Source organism: Lutra lutra, chromosome 1, assembly GCF_902655055.1.
Source record: "Lutra lutra chromosome 1, mLutLut1.2, whole genome shotgun sequence".
Classification (NCBI taxonomy): Eukaryota; Metazoa; Chordata; class Mammalia; order Carnivora; family Mustelidae; genus Lutra; species Lutra lutra.
In genome coordinates this window covers 3,068,413-3,090,485 of record NC_062278.1, presented here as the reverse complement: position 1 = coordinate 3,090,485, position 22,073 = coordinate 3,068,413, and the positions used below count along the sequence as shown (strand labels likewise).

Genomic DNA, 22,073 nt, shown 5'->3' with positions numbered 1-22,073 from the left:
CAAGTGACCCAAGGCCGCCTCACTTGGTGCTTTCACTGGGAGGCCCTGTGGAGGCTGCGCCTGAGCTTGGCTCTCCTTTCTGTCACCCTGGGCAGGGGTCGTGGGTGACTCAAGGCCTTTTCCTGCTTCACAGCTTCATCGTCCTTGTTCCCAAGGACAGAAAGGAAAGCGCGCTGGAAGGACAGAGCAGGAGCCATCACGGGGAGAGATGACAGGTGGCTGATCGGGAGTGACAGGGTACCTGGCTGCACCTTGGACGTTGCCCAGAATTCCAGTGGGCCACGGGCATCGCCGTCCGTGGGGCACTGCCTGCCCTGTTCCCACAGGAAGGCTCAGAGCTCCAGGGCTGGGCCCCCCATCTCGAGGTTCAGGGAGGCCAGGCCAGAAGGGCCCGTCTGGATCCGGCCACGGTGCATGTCTGCTCGGGTCTCAGAGTAAGCGAGCTGCCCAGACCGGCTCCCCACCGCTTACAGAACAGGAGTCACCGTGAGTGCCCGGGACTCGCCCTGGCTGACCGGCGGCTCAGTACAAGGCCTACACCCCGGGACACCGAAGGCCAAGGGGCTTCCGGGCAGTGAGCTGTTCCGGCAGGAGGGGACCGCGGTGGAGAAGGCCCCCACCGTCCAAACCCTGGTGCTCTAACTGTAAAACACAGGCGGGACCGTGAAGACCCCGCCACTGGGAAAGGATGTAAAACACCTGCTGATCAGTTTCGGGTTGGTTTCGTGTCTTCGCAGTGAGCTACGGTTCACAAACACAAAATGCTCCGTTTTAAGGGGACGGTTCCAGGTTTTTAGTAACAGTCACTTCCTTGTGCAACCACCACCACCGTCTAACTCCAGAGCATTCTGTCGCCTGTACCTATTGGCATTCAGTCCCCTTGCCTGCACGCCCTGGTTCCTGGCAACCACTGTCGCCATGGAGATGCCCGTCTGGAGGTCCTCTTGTGCGTCTAGCCTCCTGCCCCGGGAGCACAGCGTGTACAGGGCTGCTCGGTATTGTGGCCTGTGTCAGCAGTCACTCCTGCTCATGGGCAGGAATGAGCCACCTTCTGCATGAGCACGCACCCTCTGACGGCATTTGGGTGGCATCCCCTCTGGGCTGCTGTGAGTGACGCCGCAGGGACGTGGGTGTGCACAGTTTCGTGTGATACGTATTGAGGTATTTTGAGATCTACTGGGTCACATAAAACATTAAAACATTGTCAGAGTCCGGCATGTGCTCAGTAGCACAGATCAGAGACTGCTGGTGCCACGGGCGAGCCAGCCTCCTCCAACCTGAGACCCCCCCCTCCCCCCACTGCCTACAGACCTCCCCTCCCGGGTGCAAGGCCGCGGGATGTGTTGAGGGCTCACCGCCCGGGAACATCCCCTCCGAGAGAGAGAGAGAACCCAGGGACAAATGCACCGTGTCCTTGCAGGTGTCAGACAGGTCTCTGAGGTCACCGACACATCGTTGCTCTGGGCCCCCCCAACCCAATGAGCTGCAGGTGGCCCCTGCCCCCCACGATAGCCCCACACTGACCCACCCTCGGCCGGCTCTCTTCCCTTGCTCGCCTCTGTCCTGCACACTCCAGGGTTCCCCGGGGTCCGTGCTGCACGCAGCTCCCCGTCTTTGGGAGAGCTGCCCCCAGTCACTTGTCAGTTGGGTGACACGGCCTTGGGACACCTTCCCACCATACAGTCCGTCCATTTCCCTGCAGAGCCGGAAGTGGAAAGCACACCCCACGGGGTTCTTGCAAAGACAAATGAGGCAGTTTGTGCCAAATGCTTGGCCCGGCGCCTGCCCCTTGGTACGTGCTCAGTAAACTGTAGCTGTCGCTGGGAATGACCCAGAGCGCGGCTTTGAGCAGCTGCGGTCTTGCCGCCCTGGCCCTGCTGACCGCCAGCAGGACAGGAACGCCCCAAAGGTCGACAGCCACACGGGGTGCTGGCTCTCGTCCCTCGCCAGCCAAGTGCGTGCTTGGAATGTGAGCACCAATGCGTTGCTTACGCAAGATAATAAAGCTCCTTAATAATGTTTTCTATTCTTAGTGCCGCCTCATTGCCAGGAATGGTATAATCAGCCTCCATCATCCTGACTTGCACGATTTTTGAAACAGCGATGCAGTGGGCCGTGAAAATGAGCCCTTCTCCTGGGTTGCCTCCGAGGGGCTCAGCGCATTCCTGCCGTCTTGTCTTTATGGGATGGCGCGTCCTGCCCCCTTTGGGCTGGTCCCGACAGCAAAGGCCACAGCACCTAGCTGCCACCGGCAGACAGTCTTCGGAGGCCTGGGGAGTCTGTGTCCTGACCACAGAATTTGGTGACACGGGAATGGTGACGCCAGAACATTTATTCGAGGACGTCAGCGGAGGGCGGCCACTCAAGCCGCTGTCTGCCTCTGGGACCCCAGGAGGGCCCTGCGGAGCCACACATGCCCACGACCCATGACCCATGCAGCTGCAGGGCCCACACAGACCCGAAGCCCCCGGTTTGAATGCTCACACGCGTGTCCCCACCTCCCCATCACGATGAAGAGCAGCTTTGTCACTGGGAAAGTCCCCGGCCCTCCTTCCAAGCCTGTCCCCACACGCCCCAAGAAGCCACAGCTCTGCTTGCGTGAGCAGAGCCCGCTTTGTCCTGTTCCGGATCTCCCCGCCAGGGCAGGCCTCCCGTAGGCACGGTCTCAGCCTGGGTCCCGTGAGCAGCGTGTTTTCAGGACACATGCCTGTAGCTTACTCACATCCAGGCTGCTGAGCAGAATTCCAGCACACGGGCAGGCACTGCTGGCTCACCGCGCGTCCTGCGGGGCGACCTTGGGGAATCTTCTGTGCCAGCCCTGTAAACGTCGTACGGATCTTCCCGTGGCCATACCTGTGATTATCTCGGGTCATAACCCAGGAGTGATGTCGCTGGTTCATAGGGTAAATGGATGCTTCCCTCTAGAAGAGGCCGCCCACTGTGTTCCCGAACCGCTGTGTGGTTCACCCTCCTCCCGGACGTGGGGGGGAGACCTGGGGCTCAACACACAGCCCAACCCGACCATCGCAGGCTTTCAAATTTTAGACACCAAGTAGGTAGGTCTTTCCTTATGGTCTTATTTTATCTATATTTGCTTATGGTCTTAATTTATATTTCTCAGATGATGTAACGATGGTTGAGCATGTTTTTAGACGCTTACTGGCTCTCTGAGTATCTCATTTTGTGAAGTGTCTGTTCTCTGTGTTTTGCTCATTTTGTAAATGGGCTTGTTGTTCTGTTTTTGGTTTTTTTTTAAATCAACGGTTTGTAGGAAATTCCATATACTCTGGGTATAATTCATCTGCTAGACATATGTATGGCAAACATCTTTTCCCGTTTCATGGCCCACCTTTTTCATTTCCTTAATGAGGACATTTGATGAGAAGTTTTTTGGGTGATCGAGTCTAAATTAACAAGTTATCCTTTTACCTATTGTATTTTCTGTGTCTTCTCCAAGAACCATGTGTCTGCCCCCAGGTGGAAAGATGAGATACATTTTTAGAAGACCGGAAGTCATAGCTGTAGCTTCTCATCCACAATCCAATTCAAATTAATTTTGTGTGTGGTGTGAGGTAGGGGTTGGCCATCGTTTCTTCTATACAAGTATTTGATTGTTACAACCTCATTTGTTAAAAAGACTTCCCTTGCCTTGTCCCACTGAATCATGTAGACACCTTCTTGAGAATTGTTTGTCTATGTGTGGGCCTCCTTGTAGCCTTTCTGTTCTGTCCCATTGATCTGCGCACCCATCGTGACATCTGTCACACACTAGCTCAATTGCTAGGGCTTAAAATCAGGAAGTTTTCCATATTTATGCTTCTTTTGCCATTATTTTGGCTACAGGAGTCTTTTTCCTTTCACTGTGAATTTCAGAATTAAGAGTCGACACATCAGTTTCTCTTTAAAAAGCCCTCTGTGACTTCGATTGATTGCGTCCAATTAAGAGATTAATGTGGGAACACGAACATCTTACCTCCATGGAGTCTCCCAGCCCACGAACGTGATACAGCCCTTCCCGTACTCAGGTCTTCCTCAAAGTCCCTCAGGAAAGTTTCATAGCATCCAAGATAAAGGTCCTGCTTATCTTTTGTTACATTTGTTCCTCAGCATCTTCTGTTTTCTGGTGTTACTGTCAAGGGGGTCTGAATTGCCCAATTGTCTGTTGCTAGTTCGTAAAAATACAGCAGATTTGTGCTTATTGACAGAGTCTCTTCTGACATTGCTTAATTCATTGGTGAGTTTGGGTATTTTCTGGATTCCTAGAATTTCCCATTGGGACAGTCATTGTCTTCTGATCATAAAGACACTTCTACTTCTAGCATTCCAGTCTCTTTGGTTTTTATGTCCTTCGCTTGCCGTGTGGTCCTGGTTGAAACCCCAGTACTGCTAAGCGAAAGTGAGAGCAGGCACCTGACCTGACCCCAGGAGACGCGTTCTCTCTCACACCGAGTATGACGTGAGCCACAGCTGTGTTGTACGTGCCCCTTCTCAGGCTGAGGGCGTCTTCTTCCCCTAGCTTGCCCAGTGGTTTTTTTGTTTGTTTGGTTTGGTTTGGTTGTTGGTTGGTCAATTGTTCTTTGACAAAATTCTTTGTTGAATTGCATCAGGTGTTTTTCTGTATCTGTTGAGATGGGTCGAGGTGATCTGCTTTTATTCCTGGGTTTCTAGTGTTTGTTGGGCTTGGTCACATGCTCTTCCTGCATCTACGGGGATGATCAGACGATTTTTCTGCTTTATTCTGTTCAAATGGGGAGTTGCAATGACTGGTTTTCAGTGTTAAAACAGCTTTGCTTTTCTGGGATAACCCCACTTGGATTCCTAGAAAAATACTTAGGGATGAGTTTTTAAAAGGGTACACAGGACCTCTACCCTGATGTAAGATGTATTCTCTTTTATATATTGCTAAGTTTTGTTTCCTAATAATTATTAGGAATTTTTAAGAATCTTTGTGTCAGTGTTCAAGTGGGATACTGGTTTGTAACCTTTTTCTTATAATATCTTTGTTAGGCTTGTATGCTGAGGCTATGGAATTCGTATCCTCACAAAAGGGACCCCAAAAAGCACCCTCCCCGCTCTACCACCTGAGGACCCAGCGAGGAGACAGCTGTTCCATAAACCGAAAGCCGGCCCTCCCCAAACACCAAGTCTGCTAGCGCCTTGGTCTTGGACTTCCAGCTGCCACAGCTATAAGAAATAAATCAACACCAGTTTGTGGTGTCCTGTTAGAGAAGACCCAACAGACCAAGCCCATCTACATACATTATAAACCCCATGATACAATATTATCAGTTTTGCTTTAAACAGCCAGTTGTCTTTTCAAGAAATTATGAAAAAAAAATTTAAAGATGGTTTTTTAAAGTTTTTCTTTATTTAAGCAATCCCTACACTCAACGAGGGCTCACACTCACGACCCTGAGATCGAGAGTCATATATTCCTCTAACTGAGCCAGCCAGTCGCCCCGAAGTAGAAATGTTTATAGTTCCCGACCTGTATGTCATTTCTGGTGCTTTTATGTCCTCCTGTGGATTCCCACTTCTCACTGCTGCTACGTCCCTTCAGCCTGAAGAATTTCTTTTTTCCTTTTAACATGTCTTACAGTGCCAGACTCCTCGTGACTAATTCTCTCAGCGTTTGCTTATCCAAACATGTTTTTATTTTGCCTTCGTGTTGAAAGACGGTTTCTCAGGGTATAGAATTCTGCATTTGTGGTTTGGTTTTGTTTTTGTATTTTGAAAGAAGTTTAAAGATGTTGAATCATTTTTTTCCTGCCTTCATCATTTCTGATGAGAAATCAGCTTTTACTTTATCCTTATTCCCCTGCAGAGATTTCTGCCTTTTTTCCCCCTTCTGGCCGCTTTCAAGGTCCTTTTCCTTTGTCTGTGGGTCGCAGCAACGTGCTTGTGCTGTACCTGGCTCTGGTATTCTTTCTGTTTGTCCTACTTGGTATTTATGGAGTTTCCGTGGGCTATAAACTCCTGTTTTTGCCAAACTTGTGAAACTTTCAACTTTATTTCCTTAAACGTATTTTATGCAACATTCTATCTCACCTTCCTTTCTGAAATTCTTTTCTTTTCCAATCTTAGTATAAGCTTTTATTTTTTCATTTAAATTCAGTTAATTAACAGATAGTGTTTTATTAGTTTCAGAGGTAGAGTTGAGTGATTCATCTGGGGTTTTTTAAAGATCTTATTTGCCAGAGAGCGTGCACAGAAGCAGGAGGAGTGGCAGGCAGAGGAAGGGAGAGAGAAACAGGCTCCCCACTGAGCAAGGAACTCTATGCGGGACTCGATCCCAGAACCCTAGGGTCATGACCTGAGTGGAAGGGAGATGCCTATCCGACTGGACCACCCAGGTGTCCCTCATCAGTCTTACAGAACACCCAGTGCTCGTTACACGACACGCCCTCCTTATGTCCACCACCCAGTTGTCCCACCCCCCACCTTCCTTCTGAAATTCTAATGTCTATGTTAGAAGTTTGTCACCATCCTTCAAGTGGTTGCTCTGTTATTTTTTGAATCTCTTTTCTTTTTGTTCTACAGATTGCATCATTTCTGTCCATCTGTCCTTGATTTTCCTGACTCTTCTGCTTATTCAAAACTGCTATCAGCCCATCTCTGAATGTTTTGAGATACGCTTTTAAATTCTGCAATTTTGATTCTTATTCATAGATTTCTGCCTCGTAACCCTCCATCTGTTTATTATTTACTAACATCCTTTTCCTTAGGTCCTTGAACACAACTGTGGTTGTTTCATGAAAGGTATGGTCTGCTAATTTCAGCATCTGAGTGGTCTAGGGTTTCTGTTGGGTGATTTTTTGTTCTTGACTGCATGTCACATTCCCCTGTTACTTCGCCTGTCTCTTCCTTGGTGTAGACTTACGTTATGAATATTCCATTGCAGAGATTCTGGATTTTGTTACCATCCTCTGAAGAGTGTTGATTTTTTTTTTGTTCTAGCTGGTCGTTAAATTACTGAGTGATCGCTTTGAACTTGTGGAGGCCTGGTTTTATGCTTTGCTAGGGTACATCTCTAAGTGTGGCCCTTCTGGGGCTTCAACAGGAAGCCTGAGGGTTTGTCGAAGCACTCCTTGTTGCCTGACTCGGACTTTGTCCCCAGTGGTGGGCAGCACCAAAATCTCTGCTAAGCTCCATCGTCTTCATAGGCCCACATGCGGGTGCAATTCAGAGACGGATCAGCGGAGGGATAGGAGAGTTTTCATAGAACTTCCTCCTTTGGGCATTCCGCTTTTCATTTCCATCCTCCCCGACCACCCCAGACCCCGCCCTCTGAACCTGCAACCCAGTGAGCCTGCAGTGGTCTGCTCCAGTTCCAGCCACCGCACGCACCGTAAGCTCTCTCCACAACAGAGCATGGAAATCTCCTTCCTTCCTTCTCTAGCAGCACAGCTTCATGGATGAACCATCGTTTATCCAACTAGTGCCCCATGGGTGTATCTTTACGCTGTCGCCCATCTTTGGTTATTACAGTCAGCCATTTTTTTATTCCTCTTGCTACTTGCAAAACTCCACAGATGGAGAGAAGCCTTTAGTTTGCAAAAAAGCCTCAGCCTTCAATAGATTTTTGCAAAAGTCCTGTCCTTGGCACAATAATTGATGAGTGTACTGGATGAGACTTTATCCTGACAGAATTCTTCCAGAAACTGCTCTCATGGCGTCATCTTGACATACGCATATGGCAGATAGAGTCCCCCCCAACATGTACAATCCACTGCTGGTTTCCAGATACAACTACACCCGGGGCATCCTTGCTAGCATATCGTACCCACATCCTTCTCCCTCAAAAGTACACCACACCTCAACAGCCATGGGGGAGGGTGTTTCTGAGGGATGAGGAGTGTGTGTGGAGTGTCCTTGCCCCTTGGGAAAGTGGCCACACTGTCTGGCCTTTGCAGCCCTGAGTGGGAATATGACTTGGGGAGAGGGCAGAAGAGTCTGGCCGTGTTGTGACTCAACTTTCTGTCTACATCACACAGCTACATCAAGTCACTAGGAGGGCTCAATGACCCATCTGTACAAGCCGCTTAGAGTGGTGCCTGGACCGTAGTTAAGAGCTCAATAAAGATTGTTATGGTTGTTTGTTACGGTTGTTGCAATCTATAAAACAATAAAGGAAAATTGCAGTCCTAGCTGTCCCCGAGGCAACTCCCCTTACCGGCATTTATCTTGAAAAACTTGAAAAACAAGCCTTGGGAGAAGGGCAGAGGGAGAAATTGTATGCAGACATCTGGGATCGAATCAAACTACGCAGAATAGGAAATCCCCCTCTTCAAATCCGAAAGGGGAAAAGCTGCGCCCTACTCCTGCCTCCGAGGTGCCATGAGCCTGTGATGACCCTGCCAGCTAGACAGCTAGACAGCTAGACCCCCCAGCTAGACAGCTGCAAGACCCACTCCAGAATTTCAGGTGTGGTCATCAGGGCGCTTTGGTCCACCTTGCTTTCTCTGCTACCTCTGAAGGCTAACAGGAGGCGAAAGCATGAGTCAAGGTCACCACCAGCCACAGAGAAGCATCCTGTTGGCTGCTGATAAACGTGAGTGATTTCTCGGTAAGATGCCTCCTGGAAAGGGCACCTGTGCCTTTAAGAAGCAAGGTGAGGTCACGGGTAACCATGTAACTTTATTGTGCTCCCGGGTTATAAGAGAAACATCCTCACTCTGCTCATCCGTTTTATGTTTATGACGTCCATAAACACCGAATTGCCCGTGACTGTGCCCTGGGCCAGAATGTCCTCTCCCAGCTAGAGGGGCCAGGAGAGCAAAAGTGGGGCAGAGGTGAGTTCACCCCTCCTGCTACCCTGGAGAAGGGTGGTGACACCCCAAGAAGGAGGGAGGGGGCGGGGAGCAGACAGGGGTCCCCCTCCACATCCCCCTAGGCAGAGCACCAGACAAGAATGGCCATAAATAAACCTTTGGGGCCTCGGGGTATCCATCTGGCAGCTGGTAATGGGGATCACTTTCCCCAATGCAAAGTAAGACGCCCCTCTCTGAAGCCATAGCGGATGATTCAGTAAATGTTTCTGGAAGGACACTCAGTATCTCACTGCATTGCTTCCGGGTGAGTCAGGGGAAACTCCGCTCACCCAGGGTCACGTCCACAGCTGGGGCTTGGCCATGATGTTGCACAACATGTGCCCACGCGTCAGAGAGGCAGACCTGCAGGGACCTCCCAGGCCACGCACGCGTGCCCCAGGGGTCAGGTGTCTGGGCTGAGGTCCCCCTGCCACCTGCCCTCCCCGTGCAGGTTTGGGGCCCCCTGTGACTAGGGCCTGTTTGCGTTCATTTGCGTAGAGGGAGAAGGAAGGGCATGCACCCCGGCCAGCGCAGGTGTGCAGGGGACAACAGCACGGCTGTCACCGTGGTCTCTCCGCTCAGCACCGGGTAAAGAGAAGTGCCTGGCAGCGGGCCGGCCTCATGTAAACTACTCTTTAGGGCAGAATTTATAGGTTAGGCTGTCTTATTGATCGGGTGAACCAGATTTCCGTGCCCTTGCTGTGGGGGAGACTGGGGATCTGTCTGGAATAAGTGAACAATTCCTAGAAGCGCTGGGAGAGGCGGAGGTGAGTTCCTTGAACCGTCCAGGCCTCAGGGCAGTGGCACGTGCAAGACTCCCGGGTCCCTTGTGACAGCAGCTGGGTGAACGCTCTGGGGAGGGTTCCCGTCCTGCCCCTCCGCCCCAGGAGTCCCCTTGGCTCTGTCCCCCGGACCGGGTCCTGGGCCCCTGAGGGTGCATCCGTGGCCCGAAGCTGGACTGATGTGGTGGTGTCCCAGCAGCTGGACCCAGCCCCCGCCAGACGCGGAGATGACCTGAGCCACAGGAACCTCTGCTGTGAGAGCGACTCCGCTGGCGGGAGCATTTACCCTCCAGTGCCCGCTGCCTAAGCATCCAGGGACAAGTGCCCCCAACGCCCTGACGGCGGCCAGTCCAGGGGTAAGAGGCAGATGGTGAGCCTGCCGAAGCCCCCGTCCTTAGGACTGGTCGCTTGGGCGGCCGACCCGCTGCCCGTCTTGGAGCCCTGGGTGCTGAGGACTGAGTGCCAGTGAGCTCGGAGCGGCGTGCTTGAGGTCCCCCACCGTGCCCGGGGTGGGGACCCTTCCGGATAGTCTGGCGGCCGCTCAGCTGGAACAGGTTTCTCCGGAGAACATGCAGGTTGCCCGTGGCTGTCAGCTGGCTCTCCCCTACCCTCATCGGTGCGTCATCCTGACTTCCTGTGCCCTTGGACCCTGCATCCCACCCTCCCCATTTCCCAGCCCCGGAGAGCCTCCCTCGTCCCAGTGGGTTGTTCTTAAAGCAATGAAGAGATTCTCAAAGCAAGATGCCTGAATATGCACTAGTTTTCAAAATGCGGTACATGCCGTCCAGCGTTTAGGGGAAAGGCACCCGTTTCCTGCATCATGTCAGATTTTTCTGGTAAGTTGTGCCAGGAAGACTAACATTTGTGATGGGAAACTGCTTGCTGCCCCCATAGCCAGGGCTTTAGGGCTGTCCGAGGGTCCCAGATTTCAGCTCCGTGTGGGCAGGACGTGGCCCCCGGAGCCTGGCCTGTTCCCCGGGGGCTGGGACTCCCCGGGACAGGCATGGAAGGAGGATAGGGTGTCCCAGAGGACCTGTGGCCATCCAGGCCGGCAGCAGCAATGGCGAACACAGGCCACGTTCACACACATGAAATCGCAGTTCATTTTCAGTTCTGAAATCCACTGGGAGGAAACAGTAACCCGCGGCAGGAATTCCAGAGAGCCCCGCTGGGGAGGGGGAGGCACCCATTTCCTGATCAGGGCTCTGTTTATGGATGTGTGGGTGTGGTTGACCTTTGTGCACACAGGCATTTTTGCCCCGTCTCCTGGCGAAAAAAATGCAGATTGTGCCATTCCTAAAGCACTCGGGAGCCCGGGTGCTGTCCCGGGTGCTGTCCTGGGTGCTGTCCCGGGTGCTGTTCCGGGCAGGGTGTCCAGTGTGTGCACTGCAACCCGGGTGGCAGCGCCCAGCGGCTGCTCTCACGGGGAGTTCAGCCTCCTGCTGAGCCCCTTCTGGGAACCACAGACATGTCGCCGGAGTCAGGCTGCGGCGTAGCCGTCACATGGACCAGAGCACAAATGTCCACCCCTTGGACAGAGCCAGAGGCAGAGAAGGCACAGGAGGAAGGGTTGGAAAGCATTACTACTACGTGGGCTGGAAATAAAACGTTGGTGTGAAAATCTTGGGATGCCCAAAGGATCTTGCCTCTAGAGTCCAAAGGAAAAAGGAGAATCCATGCTATCTATATAATTTTTATAAGCTTTTTATTTTAAAATAATTATAGAATAATACACAGTTGTGAGGAAACACATAGTGAGAGCCCACGTCCCCTTTGCCCCTTCCCCCCGTGGTGACATCTTTCCGAAAGTGGTAGGAAGCCATGCCGGGCCGCGCACACCGATGCGGGCGGAAGCAGTCATAGCATTCGGTCCCCACGACGTTCTTCCCGCCAGAACCCCTGGCGATCGCTGGGTCCTCCATGTCTGTCATTTTGCCATTCCAGAAGCATTCTACAAATGTGGCCCGACAGTGGGCACATTTGGGGACGGGATTCTTTTACTCGGCGCGAGTCCCTGGAAGTCCCTCCACAGTGTCGTGTTGCTCCCACACTAGCTCAGCTCTTTCTGTAACTCAGTAGTGTTTCCCGCTGTGGACAGACCACTGTCACCCATCCAAGAGCTCCCGAGTTGTTTCCAGGTCGAGGCGATCACCAAGAAAGTTGCCCTGAGCATCCTGGGCCGGTTTTCCTCTCCCTGCCCTGGGGTGCAGTTGCTAAGTCGGCCTTCCCACCAGCGTGGGGTAGGTCGTCCAGTTTCTCCACATCATTGCCAGCTTTGGGGGTTGTCATCGTTTTTGTTTTTTCTGTTTTAGCCTTTCTGAGACGTGTGCCCTGATAGTTCGGTGTGGTTTTAGCTGGCGTTTCCTAATGGCCCGCGATGCACAGCGTCTTTTCATGCACTTGTCTGCTAGTGTCTCTTGCCCCTTTGCAAATGGGCTGTTTTGTTCTTTCTGCTGAGAGGTTCTGGGGAAGCTTATTTCACAGAGTTTTACTGCGGAGTGTGGACCACTCTTTCCACGCCCTGTGTTCGAGCCTCTGTCGGATGCGGTTTGCAAGCATCTCCTCCCAGACTGTGGCTTGTCCTTTCGTCCTCCAGCCCGTGCTCTGCAGAGCGACAGCTTTACTTCTGAGGAAATTCAGTCCATCGTTTTCCCTGTCACGGGTTATGTGTGATGTCAAGTCTAAGAGCCCTGCCTAGCCCAAAACCTGGAGATTTTCTCCTTTTTTTTTACCCCCTAAAAGCCTTCTATCTTTGTATTTTATATCCGTGGTCCATTTTTGGTTAATTTTCATACCAACTGTGAGGTCTAGGTCCAGTTTTATTTTTCTGCCTCTTCAGCTCCATTTACTGAAAAGATGGCCTTTCCTGCGTTGAATCACCTTCAGACACTGATCAAAGATCAGCTGGGCATATCTGTATGGGTGTGATTGTGGTTCTCTGTTCCGTTGACATATGTGTCTACCCCTCCACTAACATCCCACAGTCCTGATTATTATAGCTGTATACAGGCTCACCTTGTTTTATGGTGCTTTGAAGATAATTGCATTTTTTACAAATTGAAGGTTTCTGATAAACCTGCGCCAAGCAGGTCTGTCGGCACGGTGCTTCCAGAAGCCTTGCCTAGCTGTCTCCGTGTCACATTTCAGTACTTCTTGGACTAGTTCAAACTTTTTCATTATTTTTCATTATTATATTTGAATTGCTACAATTTCATGATAAAATTTTAAGAGATGAGCAGTTGCTTTTCGTGGATGAGCAAAGACAGTGGTTCCTTTTTTTTTTTAAGATTTTATTTATTTATTTGAGAGAGTGAGCAAGCATGAGCCAGGGGAGGGGCAGACAGAGAGGGAGAAGCAGGTGCCCCACAGAGCAGGGAGCCCAACGACGCGGGGCTTGATCCCAGGACCCTGAGATCCTGACCTGAGCCGAAGGCAGACACTTAACGGACTGATCCACCAGGCGCCCCAAGAAAGCGGTTTCTTGAGATGATATCTGTTCCTGGTAAAGTTGCTGTGCAGACAACAAAGGATTTAGAATACACATAAACTTAGTTAATAAAGCAGGGGCAGGGTTTCAGAGGATTGACTCCAGTTTTGAAAGGAGTTCTGCTGTGGGGATGGTGGTTCCAAACGGCTTCGTATGCTGCAGAGAAATCTTTCCTGAAAGGACGAGTCTGGGTGCAATGACGTTCACTGTGGTCTTATTTTTTTTATTTTTTTTAAAGATTATTTATTTTTTTATTTGACAGAGAGAGAGAGAGTGAGAGAGGGAACACAAGCAGGGGAAGTGGGGAAGGGAGAAGTAGGCTTCCCTCTGAGCAGGAAGCCTGACGTGGGGCTTGATTCCAGGACCCTGGGATCATGACCGGAGCCGAAGGCAGACGCTTCATGATGGAGCCACCCAGGCGCCCCCACTGTGGTCGTATTTTAAGAAATTGCCACAACCGGGGCGCCTGGGTGGCTCAGTGGGTTAAAGCCTCTGCCTTCAGCTCAGGTCATGATCCCAGAGTCCTGGGATCGAGCCCCACATCGGGCTCTCTGCTCGGCAGGGAGCCCGCTTCCTCCTCTCTCTCTCTGCCTGCCTCGCTGCTTACCTGTGATCTCTATCTGTCAAATAAAAAAAAAAAAAATCTTAAAAAAAAAAAAAAAAAGAAATTGCCACAACCACCCCAGCCTTCAGCAACGGCAGCCTCATCAGTCAGCAGCCCTCCCTACAGAGACAGGACCCTCCACCAATAAAAGGATTGAGACTCACTGAAAGCTCAGATGATGGTTAACATTTTTTAGCAATAACGTATTTTTTTAATTGGAGTATTAAATTGCACACTTAATACACTGCCATGTAGTGTAAACAGAAATTTCATACACACTGGGAAGCCAAACAATTTGTTTTGACTCGGTTTTTTGTGATATTTGAATTCATTGAGGTGGTCTGAACCCAAACCCAAGATATCACCAATGTGTGCCTGTAAATAGGTCTTAAAACCAGATAGACTGATTCAGCCCACATTTATCTTCCTTTTTCAAGTTATTTTAGCTATTCTAGTTCCTCTGCATTTCCATATAAAAGTTAGAATAATTGCATCCATTTCTACAAAAGTCTTGCTGGAATTTTGATAGGAACTATGTTAAACCCACAGATCACTTTGGGGAGAACTGACATCTTTATATGTCATCTTCGTATGTCAATTTACTTTACTATGTAAAGTCTTCCAAACCACGAACATGGTATGTCTCTTCATGTATTCAATTTTTTTTTATCTCCTTCATCAGGGTTTTGTAGTTTTCAGCTTACAACTTATGTGTCTGTCCTGTTATATTTACACCCAAGTTTTGGGTTTGTTTGTTTTTTTTAGTGTTTGTACGGTGGTATTGTGATTTTCATTTCAGTGTCCACATGGCCACTTTGCTAATATATGTAAGTACAATCAATTTTGTATATTTATCTTGTATCCTGTAACCTTGCTGAACTCATTTTTTAGTTCTAGGAAAGTTTTTGTAAATGCCTTGGAATTTTTTGTGTAGACAGTCATGGCATCAGCGAACCGAGTTTTATTTCTTCCTTTCTCATCGGCTTTCCTTTTCTTGCCTTGTTGCAGTGGCTAGGACTTCTAGCACAATGTTTAGTGAGGACAATGAGAGCAGACATCTCTGCCTTGTCACTGGTTAAGCAAGAAGGATTCAGTCTTTCACCAAGCTGTAGGTTTTTGGTAGACGTTCTTTGTCCACTTGAAGAAGTTCTCCTCTATTCCTGCTTTTCTGAGAGTTTATGAAATGAACAGGTGTTAAGTTCTTTCACATGTTTTTGAATTGATATGATCATGTGTTTTTTTCTTTAGCTGTTAATATAGTAGATCACACTCATGGATTTTCAAAGATTGAACCAGCCTTGCATCCCTGGAATTAACCCCACTTGACCTTGACTTATAATCATTTTCATATTTTGCTGAATTCGAAGCACTAATATTGTGTTAAGGATTTTTGCATCTGTATTCAAGAGGAATAACGGTCTGTCTTTTTCTTTTGTTATATTTGTCTGGATTTGGGATCAAGTTAATACTGGCTTCATAAAATGAATTGGAAAGTGTTCCCTCCTCTTCTGTTTTCTGGAAGAAATTGATTAGAAATGTGTTAATTCTTCTTTAAATGTTTAGTAGAATTCTCCAGTGAAACCATTTGCACCTGGAAATTTCTTCTGGGGGAGATTTAAAATCAGAAATTCAGTTTTCCTAATAGTTTAAGATCTTCAAATTACCTATTTCATCTTGGTTGAGTTTAGTAGTTCACACTTTTCTAGGAATTGCTCTTTTTCCTCTAGGATTTCATATTTCTGTGTGTGGAGTTCTATGTAGTGTTCCTTTATTATCTTCCAGAGTTTGTAGTCATATCCCCCCTTCATTCCTAATACTACAACTTTGTGTCTTCTCTCTATGGTATTTTTGCCAATCTTTCTAGAGATTTGCCAATTTACTAATATTTTTAAATAACTAGCTCTTGGCTTCATTGATTTGCTGCATTGTTTTACTATTTTCTTTTCCCTTGATTTCTGTTCTTTATTACTTCCTTGCTTTTGCTCTTTTGGGTTTATTTTGCTCTTCGTTTTCTAGGCTCTTGGATTATTGAGATGAGTTTCTCCTCTCTTCTACTGTAAGCCTTTAGTGCTATAACTCTTCCTCTCAGTACTGCATTAGCCATGTCTACGGCTAAGTTTGGGTGTATTCTGTTTTCATTTTCACTCAGTTCAGGGTCCATTTTTATTTCTTTTGAAGTTTCCACTTTCACCCATGAATTACTTAAGGGGGTATTATTTAACTTCCAAGATTCGCCTATGATCTTTCTGTTACTGATTTCCTGTTGGATTCTCTTATGGTCAGAGACCATACTCTACATGGTTTCATTTCTTTTAAATTTGTTGAGGTCTTCTTTGTGGTCCAGAATATGGTGTCTTGGTCTGTGCTTCCTACGCATCTGAAAGGAATACGTGTTCTGCTGTTCCTAAGTGGAGTGGTCTCTTGCTTGTTTGATGGGCTTCTCAATTTATGTCAAGGCTTCAAGATCATTAACTCTCGGGACGCCTGGGTGGCTCAGTTGGTTAAGCAACTGCCTTCGGCTCAGGTCATGATCCCAGCGTCCTGGGATCGAGTCCCACATCGGACTCCTTGCTTGGCAGCGAGCCTGCTTCTCCCTCTGCCTCTGCCTGCCACTCTGTCTGCCTGTGCTCACTCTCGCTTCTCTCTCTATGACAAATAAATAAATAAAATCTTTAAAAAAAAAAAAAAGATCATTAACTCTCAAAGGTCATGGTGATACATTACTTCCCCCAAGAATTTCAGAATAAGTGATCTAAAATCTGGCTGAGTTCCCCCAAGGAAGCCTGTGAAACTTTCTCACTGTTGGCTCTTATTAGAGTCACTATTTCTCTCTCCTGGTATAGGTGGAAGCCTCCCTGAGGGATAGAGCCTTGGGTCAGCCAGCAGCTCTGCACAGGGCTCTATGAAAATCTTACTTTTACGGTTTCAGGACCTACAACAAGACATCATTTTTCTTCTTCTTATCCAGTCTTAGAATTCTAAAGCTAGAGGGAACCTTGGGTCATCACGCATTCATGTGGCAAGTGAAGGGATGAGAGGTTCCAAGAGGCTAATTTAGATTGATCATTTTTTTAAACACTTCTCATGAAATTAACATATATTCATTATAGAAGTGTATTAGATATAGAAAAACAAAAATAAGGGAGAAGTGTATATACAATCTTACAACCAAAAAATAACTACTATCATGATTTCAGAGTGTATCTTCCCAATGCCTTCAAAAATGAGATCACACTGTATTACTGTCTTACGATATCTTTTTTCTTTTAACTCTAACAATAGACATGAACATTTTCCAAAATATTATTTCTGATAGCAGAATATATTTCTACAGGCCAGATGCACCCTCATTTATTCAATGTCCATCTCATAGACACTGGGGCTATTACAGTTTTCACTGGGTTAAATAACCCCGAGATGAACATCTTCTATGTGCATACCTGGGTTCCTTCCTAGGAATGGAGGCATTAGAGCAGAACGCAGGAAGGTTTTTTTGCTCTTAAGCCCCATCACCATACTGGATAATTGAGATTTTTTGTTCGGGCAGATTTCGTTTGGTTTTCATTTGTTTTGGTTTTAGCAGAGGGCTAGGCATACAGCCAGCAGAGACTACATGACTCAGGAGCAGGTCTCGTGCAGGTTCTCAGTGTTTTAGGTCGTGAACGAATGGCCAGGGCTTACTCTGTCCCTTCCCAGGAGCAGGGAGTGCTGGAAAGAACAACGCTGTGAGCGTTTGTGCCTTCCTATGAAGCCTCTGGCATGGAGCCCAGCCAGGAAACAGGAAAACTGGCAGGTTATATTCAGCCTGGGACCTGAACCTTGTAAAGCCACCACCCAGCCCAGGGTTACGTGCCAGGCAACAAAGGGACAAACTCGCTCAGCCTGGCCTGCTTCCTCTCTCCAGGACCTGCCATGAGAACACTGTGTTTTACATTTGAAATATGCCTTGAACTCACCTTGTCCTGGTAATTAACCCGCCATAAAGTGGAGCAGGGCACTAAGTGAAAACTTCCCTATTTAGAGACCCAGTCCTGCCTGCTTTTTATGGCCAGTGCAGACTAGGGGAGGACCAGAGTCCGGCCACACTGCCGAGAGACCACCGAGATGGGCTGGTGGGGGCAGGCCAGGTGGGAAAGGGCCTCTGAAGGTGGGTGGGGAAACTCCATGCCCCAGAGCGGCTCTGGCTGCTGGCGGTGGGCGTGAGGGTCTCCCCGAGGTCTCCCCGCCATGGCGTTGGCGCCGCCTGCCTACGACATTCCAATTTGGGCCCTGGTGATCCGCAGAGTTTTACCCTTCTCCATCTGTCTTTCTTTTTTGGTCCGTAGAGAAAGAAGAATTAATCCAGAGCGTGCTGACCCAGGTGGCAGAGCAGTTCTCCAGGTACAGAACCTTCTAGATGCATAGTCCCTGGACAGCAGGTGCTCAGCGCCCCGACGTGGGGAGGTAAACACACCCACCAGCCTTCCGTCATGGAACACGGGCGCTGGAGATCGTTTGAGGGTGTGTCTCTTTCCTCCCCGCCCCTCGGAGGCCCGGAGCACCTTAAAAGCAATCCCCAGCGTCCTGTGCCCCCTACAGGGGTGGCGCCCACCGGAGGCCTCGCCCAGGGCAGGGGGCAGCAGAGGTTTGCCACGCCCCTTTCAACTTTGACGATTTTGAGAGGGATGATTTTTTTTTCCATTCCCAGAGCATTTAAAATCAACGAACTGAAAGCTGAAGTTGCGAATCACTTGGCCGAGCTAGAGAAGCGAGTGGACTGTGAGTGACGCTTCTACCTCCTTTCTCCTTGTCTTTTAACCTCTGTTTACATCAGCTGCATCATTCTCCCACCTCCCCCGCAACCCCTGGTGGTGAGTGAAGCCTGGAGGTAAGCGGGAATGTCTTCTCTTTGTGAAATGTTCATAAATTACCTTTTTTTAAAAGATTTTATTTATTTATTTGACAGACAGAGATCACAAGTAGGCAGAGAGGCAGACAGAGGCGGGGGGTGGGGGGTGGGAAGCAGGCTCCCTGCTGAGCAGAGAGCCCGATGCGGGGCTCGATCCCAGGAACCTGAGATCATGACCTGAGCCTAAGGCAGAGGCTTAACCTACTGAGCCACCCGGGTGCCCCCAAAAATTACCTTTGATGCTAATGGAAGCAAGAAATGTGAGGGTCTGTTGATAAGTGAAAGTCGCTTGGTGACCCATGACGTCACTGCACAGGGCAGTGGGGGGAGCTGGGGAGTGGAGGGGGCGGGGGGTACACTTGGCGGCAAGTGGAGGAGGTAAGCTCCTTCGGTGCAGAAGACGATGGAATAAAAACGTGAAAACCCCTGGAGCAGCCCCCTTGGGAGAGGACCTTCTGCTGAACATCTTCGTGTCACTTTTCACATCGAGGCAAGCCGATACGCTCCTCGTCTGCACGACTGTTTCTGGGATATGCCTGTCAAATCTCTAGCTCTTGGCTCCCTGTCAGCACCGGGGCCAGCAGAGGAACTTCCAGCCAGCACAGGGGAGTTGGTTCCGGTCTGGACTCAGGGACCGAACAGCTGAACCCGGGAGGAGACAGCTTCCGCGACTGTCCCCCGGTGTCCCCGTCCATAAAATAAGGAGCCCTGCTGGAATTCTCACCCTTCATGATTCCCCATCCACGTCTTTGTCAATGTCAAGGCGAAGGACAGCCCATTTATTAAGCTCGGGGATGACGAGAAGAAATCCCAGCCTAAGGCCGGCCGGGCTGTGACTTCCCCAGATGGTGTCTGGCTGATTCACATTCACAGGACTCCGCGAAGGTCACTTTTCATATTTCGTGTGAATTGCTTGGACTTTTTTCGAGAAGAATATTCGGGATCATACAAAAACCTATTCCCTGTAATAACGCGAGGCGCGACTTACCTGGTCCCACTTCCCAGAGTATGTCGACATTTAGGACATCCATTTGGTGTTCTGTCTTCAAAACCTATTTATGTTCCCTGTGGATGATGGAGAAGCCACAGAGAGATTAAGTGACCCGCTGAAGCTCGGCCAGCAGATTGGACAAGTAAATAAGCCCGGGACAGCTCCCGCCACACAGGACCCGGGGCACCTGGGCGGGCAGGTCAGGAAGCCGCCGTGCAGGCCAGTTGGGGCTCCTTCAATGGAAAAGGGGCTTCGTGCTGGGGAGCTCCCAGGTGGCTGGGAGCGAGCAGCGGGCCCGCTCGGCGGTGCTGCAGAGCTGACGCTGTGAAGATGCCGCATCTGAGCCCCAGACTCACGCTGTCTGTCTCCCCAGCACCCAGAGCCCCATGTCCAGGCCCCCCGCGGCCCCGCGGCCCCTGCTGCAGACTCAGGCTGCTCGCCCGTACCCTGGCCGCAGATCCGACGTCTGGACGGAGCTGGACCGGGGGCCCACGCCGTGTCTGCGGGGGAGCACGGTGGCTTCCGCAGCTCTCTTGGTGGAGAACCACCCGCGGGGAGGCTTCACGCAACAGAAACGGGTCGTCTCACAGCTGTGGAGGCAGAAGCCCCAGACCATGAGGTCCAGGGGGAGCAGTGGGGCCAGGTCCTTCTGGGGGCTCTGAAGAAATGTCTGCTCCAGCCCCTTCCAGCTGCGGGCGGCTCCGGCAAGCCTTGGCTTGTGGTCCCACCACCCCAGATCCCCTCGTCTTCACGAGGCCCCTCCCGCCCTGTCTGCGTCTCAGGCCCCGGAAGGACACCGTCTTAGGATGTAGGGCCCACCTCAGCCAGGACGATCCCGTCTGGAGAGGCTTCGTCGATCATATCTGCAGGAACCTTTCTCTAAGGTCGTACTCGTGAGGTCTGGGGGTCGGGATCTGAGCACATCCCTTTCGGGGGACACAGTTCAACCCGCTAGAGGGTGCGTTTGCCGTGGGAGGCGAGCTCCACTTCCCACTGAGCCCCGTCAGGGTAGGGAATTCTCCAGAAGCTGTGGGAGGGGGTCAGCCAAGGGACACGAGAAGCATTTGCTGCTGATTCTATGTTTACAGAAGTGCAGAGTCGCCCAGATGCACCCAGGGGGCCGGGGTGCGTGGGCAGGTGCCTCCCTCTTGGCCTCCCCTGGTCCCGCGCCGGCTTCTCCCCGCCCCCGCTCCTCTCCCAGAAGCCAGCTCTAGCTCCCGCCGGTACTTGCAAACAGGAAAGCCAAGGAGGCCATTAATGAATTTTCAAAACTCCTACAGAACATTGTGTTGACTTCAGCTGGTGAGGCTTCCGGTCTCTGGCTGTGGAGACCGTGATCGGGCCGAGAAGTGTTTTGATTTTGCCTCTAAGCGGTGTGTGAACCAAGGACAACAGGCCATGGCACCTCTGACCTTCTGCCCTGCCTGGCCCGGCCCCGAATCCCCCAGAACTCGCTCTCCCTGGAGGCCCTCGTGTAAATCGTGCAAATGCACACAGGTTGCCTGGAGGGCGCGATACCCCTGCACAGGCTGGGCTCAGGCAGGCAGCCTGCGTGGCCGTCAGCATGCTGTCACCAGCCCTGCTGATTCCCAGCACCAGAGACCCGGCACAGCAGCAGCAGGCACAGGGAGCCAGGAAGGAAGGAGAGAGGGGTCTAAGGGCGGTGGGCTGAGCTAGCGACTTGGCAGTGGTCGGGCACGGGCGGGAGCAGAAGGTCCTCCCACAACCCCAGCATCCCCACCTCCTGGCTCCCCTCTCCCAGCAGGAACACCCCCCAGGACATGCCCATGACTCCCGACAAGCTCTCGTCCTCCTTGAACTCTGTCAGGCTTCAGGCGTGTCCTGTCCTGACCCTTCTGGCTGGCCCCTTCCCAGCCTCCAAGCACCCCCTGCCCCCTAGCACAGAGGGCGGGGTGCCTCACCTGGGCTGAGTCCCAGGGGCCGTGAGCTCCAAAAAGCCACCGAACACAGCAGTGCATGAACATGCAGACAGGCACGGCTGCTTACACGTATGCACGCAGGCTTACTCTGTGTGAACACACGCACGGATGTGCAGAGACACATGCACACATGCTTCCACCCCTGTGGCCAGGACCCGTCGTGTGTAAGCCATATGACCACCAGTTTGACTTGCTTAAGTGGAATTCCCTGCCCTTTTTTTTTTTTTTTTACCTTCTCAAACCTAATTCCTCTGAGTCAAATATAAACATCTAAATTTCTCTTAATTCACTTTAGAAGCTTCTCTTCCTTTTCATCTAAGTCGTTTTCCTTCTTCGAGTCCCGGACACGGGACACCCGGATCCTCAGAAACCCCATGGGGGCTCCTCTTCCTTCCTTATTTGTGGACGTGGCCGTGGCCCTGGACCCAGGCCTGGACCAGACCCCAAACACCGGCAGAGCTGGCCCGCGGGACAGCAGGGAATGCCAGGTCACACAAACCCACGCTTCGCTCTGAGCCCCTTGGGACACGAGGCTTAGGCACATTCTCTGCCAAAGCCTCTGGAGGAGGTG

At 50.6% G+C, this 22,073-nt stretch overlaps 1 protein-coding gene across 5 annotated transcripts in view; it reads left to right on the top strand.

Moving 5' to 3' along the window:
* PDE9A (phosphodiesterase 9A) overlaps window positions 1–22,073 on the top strand; it is an 82,966-nt gene that overhangs the window by 35,823 nt on the left and 25,070 nt on the right. For 3 of the 5 annotated variants that reach the window (XM_047719393.1, XM_047719383.1, XM_047719420.1), the window contains 2 exons: window positions 18,009–18,063; window positions 18,371–18,441. In XM_047719393.1, coding sequence (XP_047575349.1) covers window positions 18,009–18,063; window positions 18,371–18,441 — 126 coding nt within the window. Of the gene's footprint in view, window positions 1–8,690; window positions 8,793–18,008; window positions 18,064–18,370; window positions 18,551–22,073 lie in introns of those variants that run through there. The other 2 variants (XM_047719428.1, XM_047719400.1) reach the window with 2 other exon arrangements.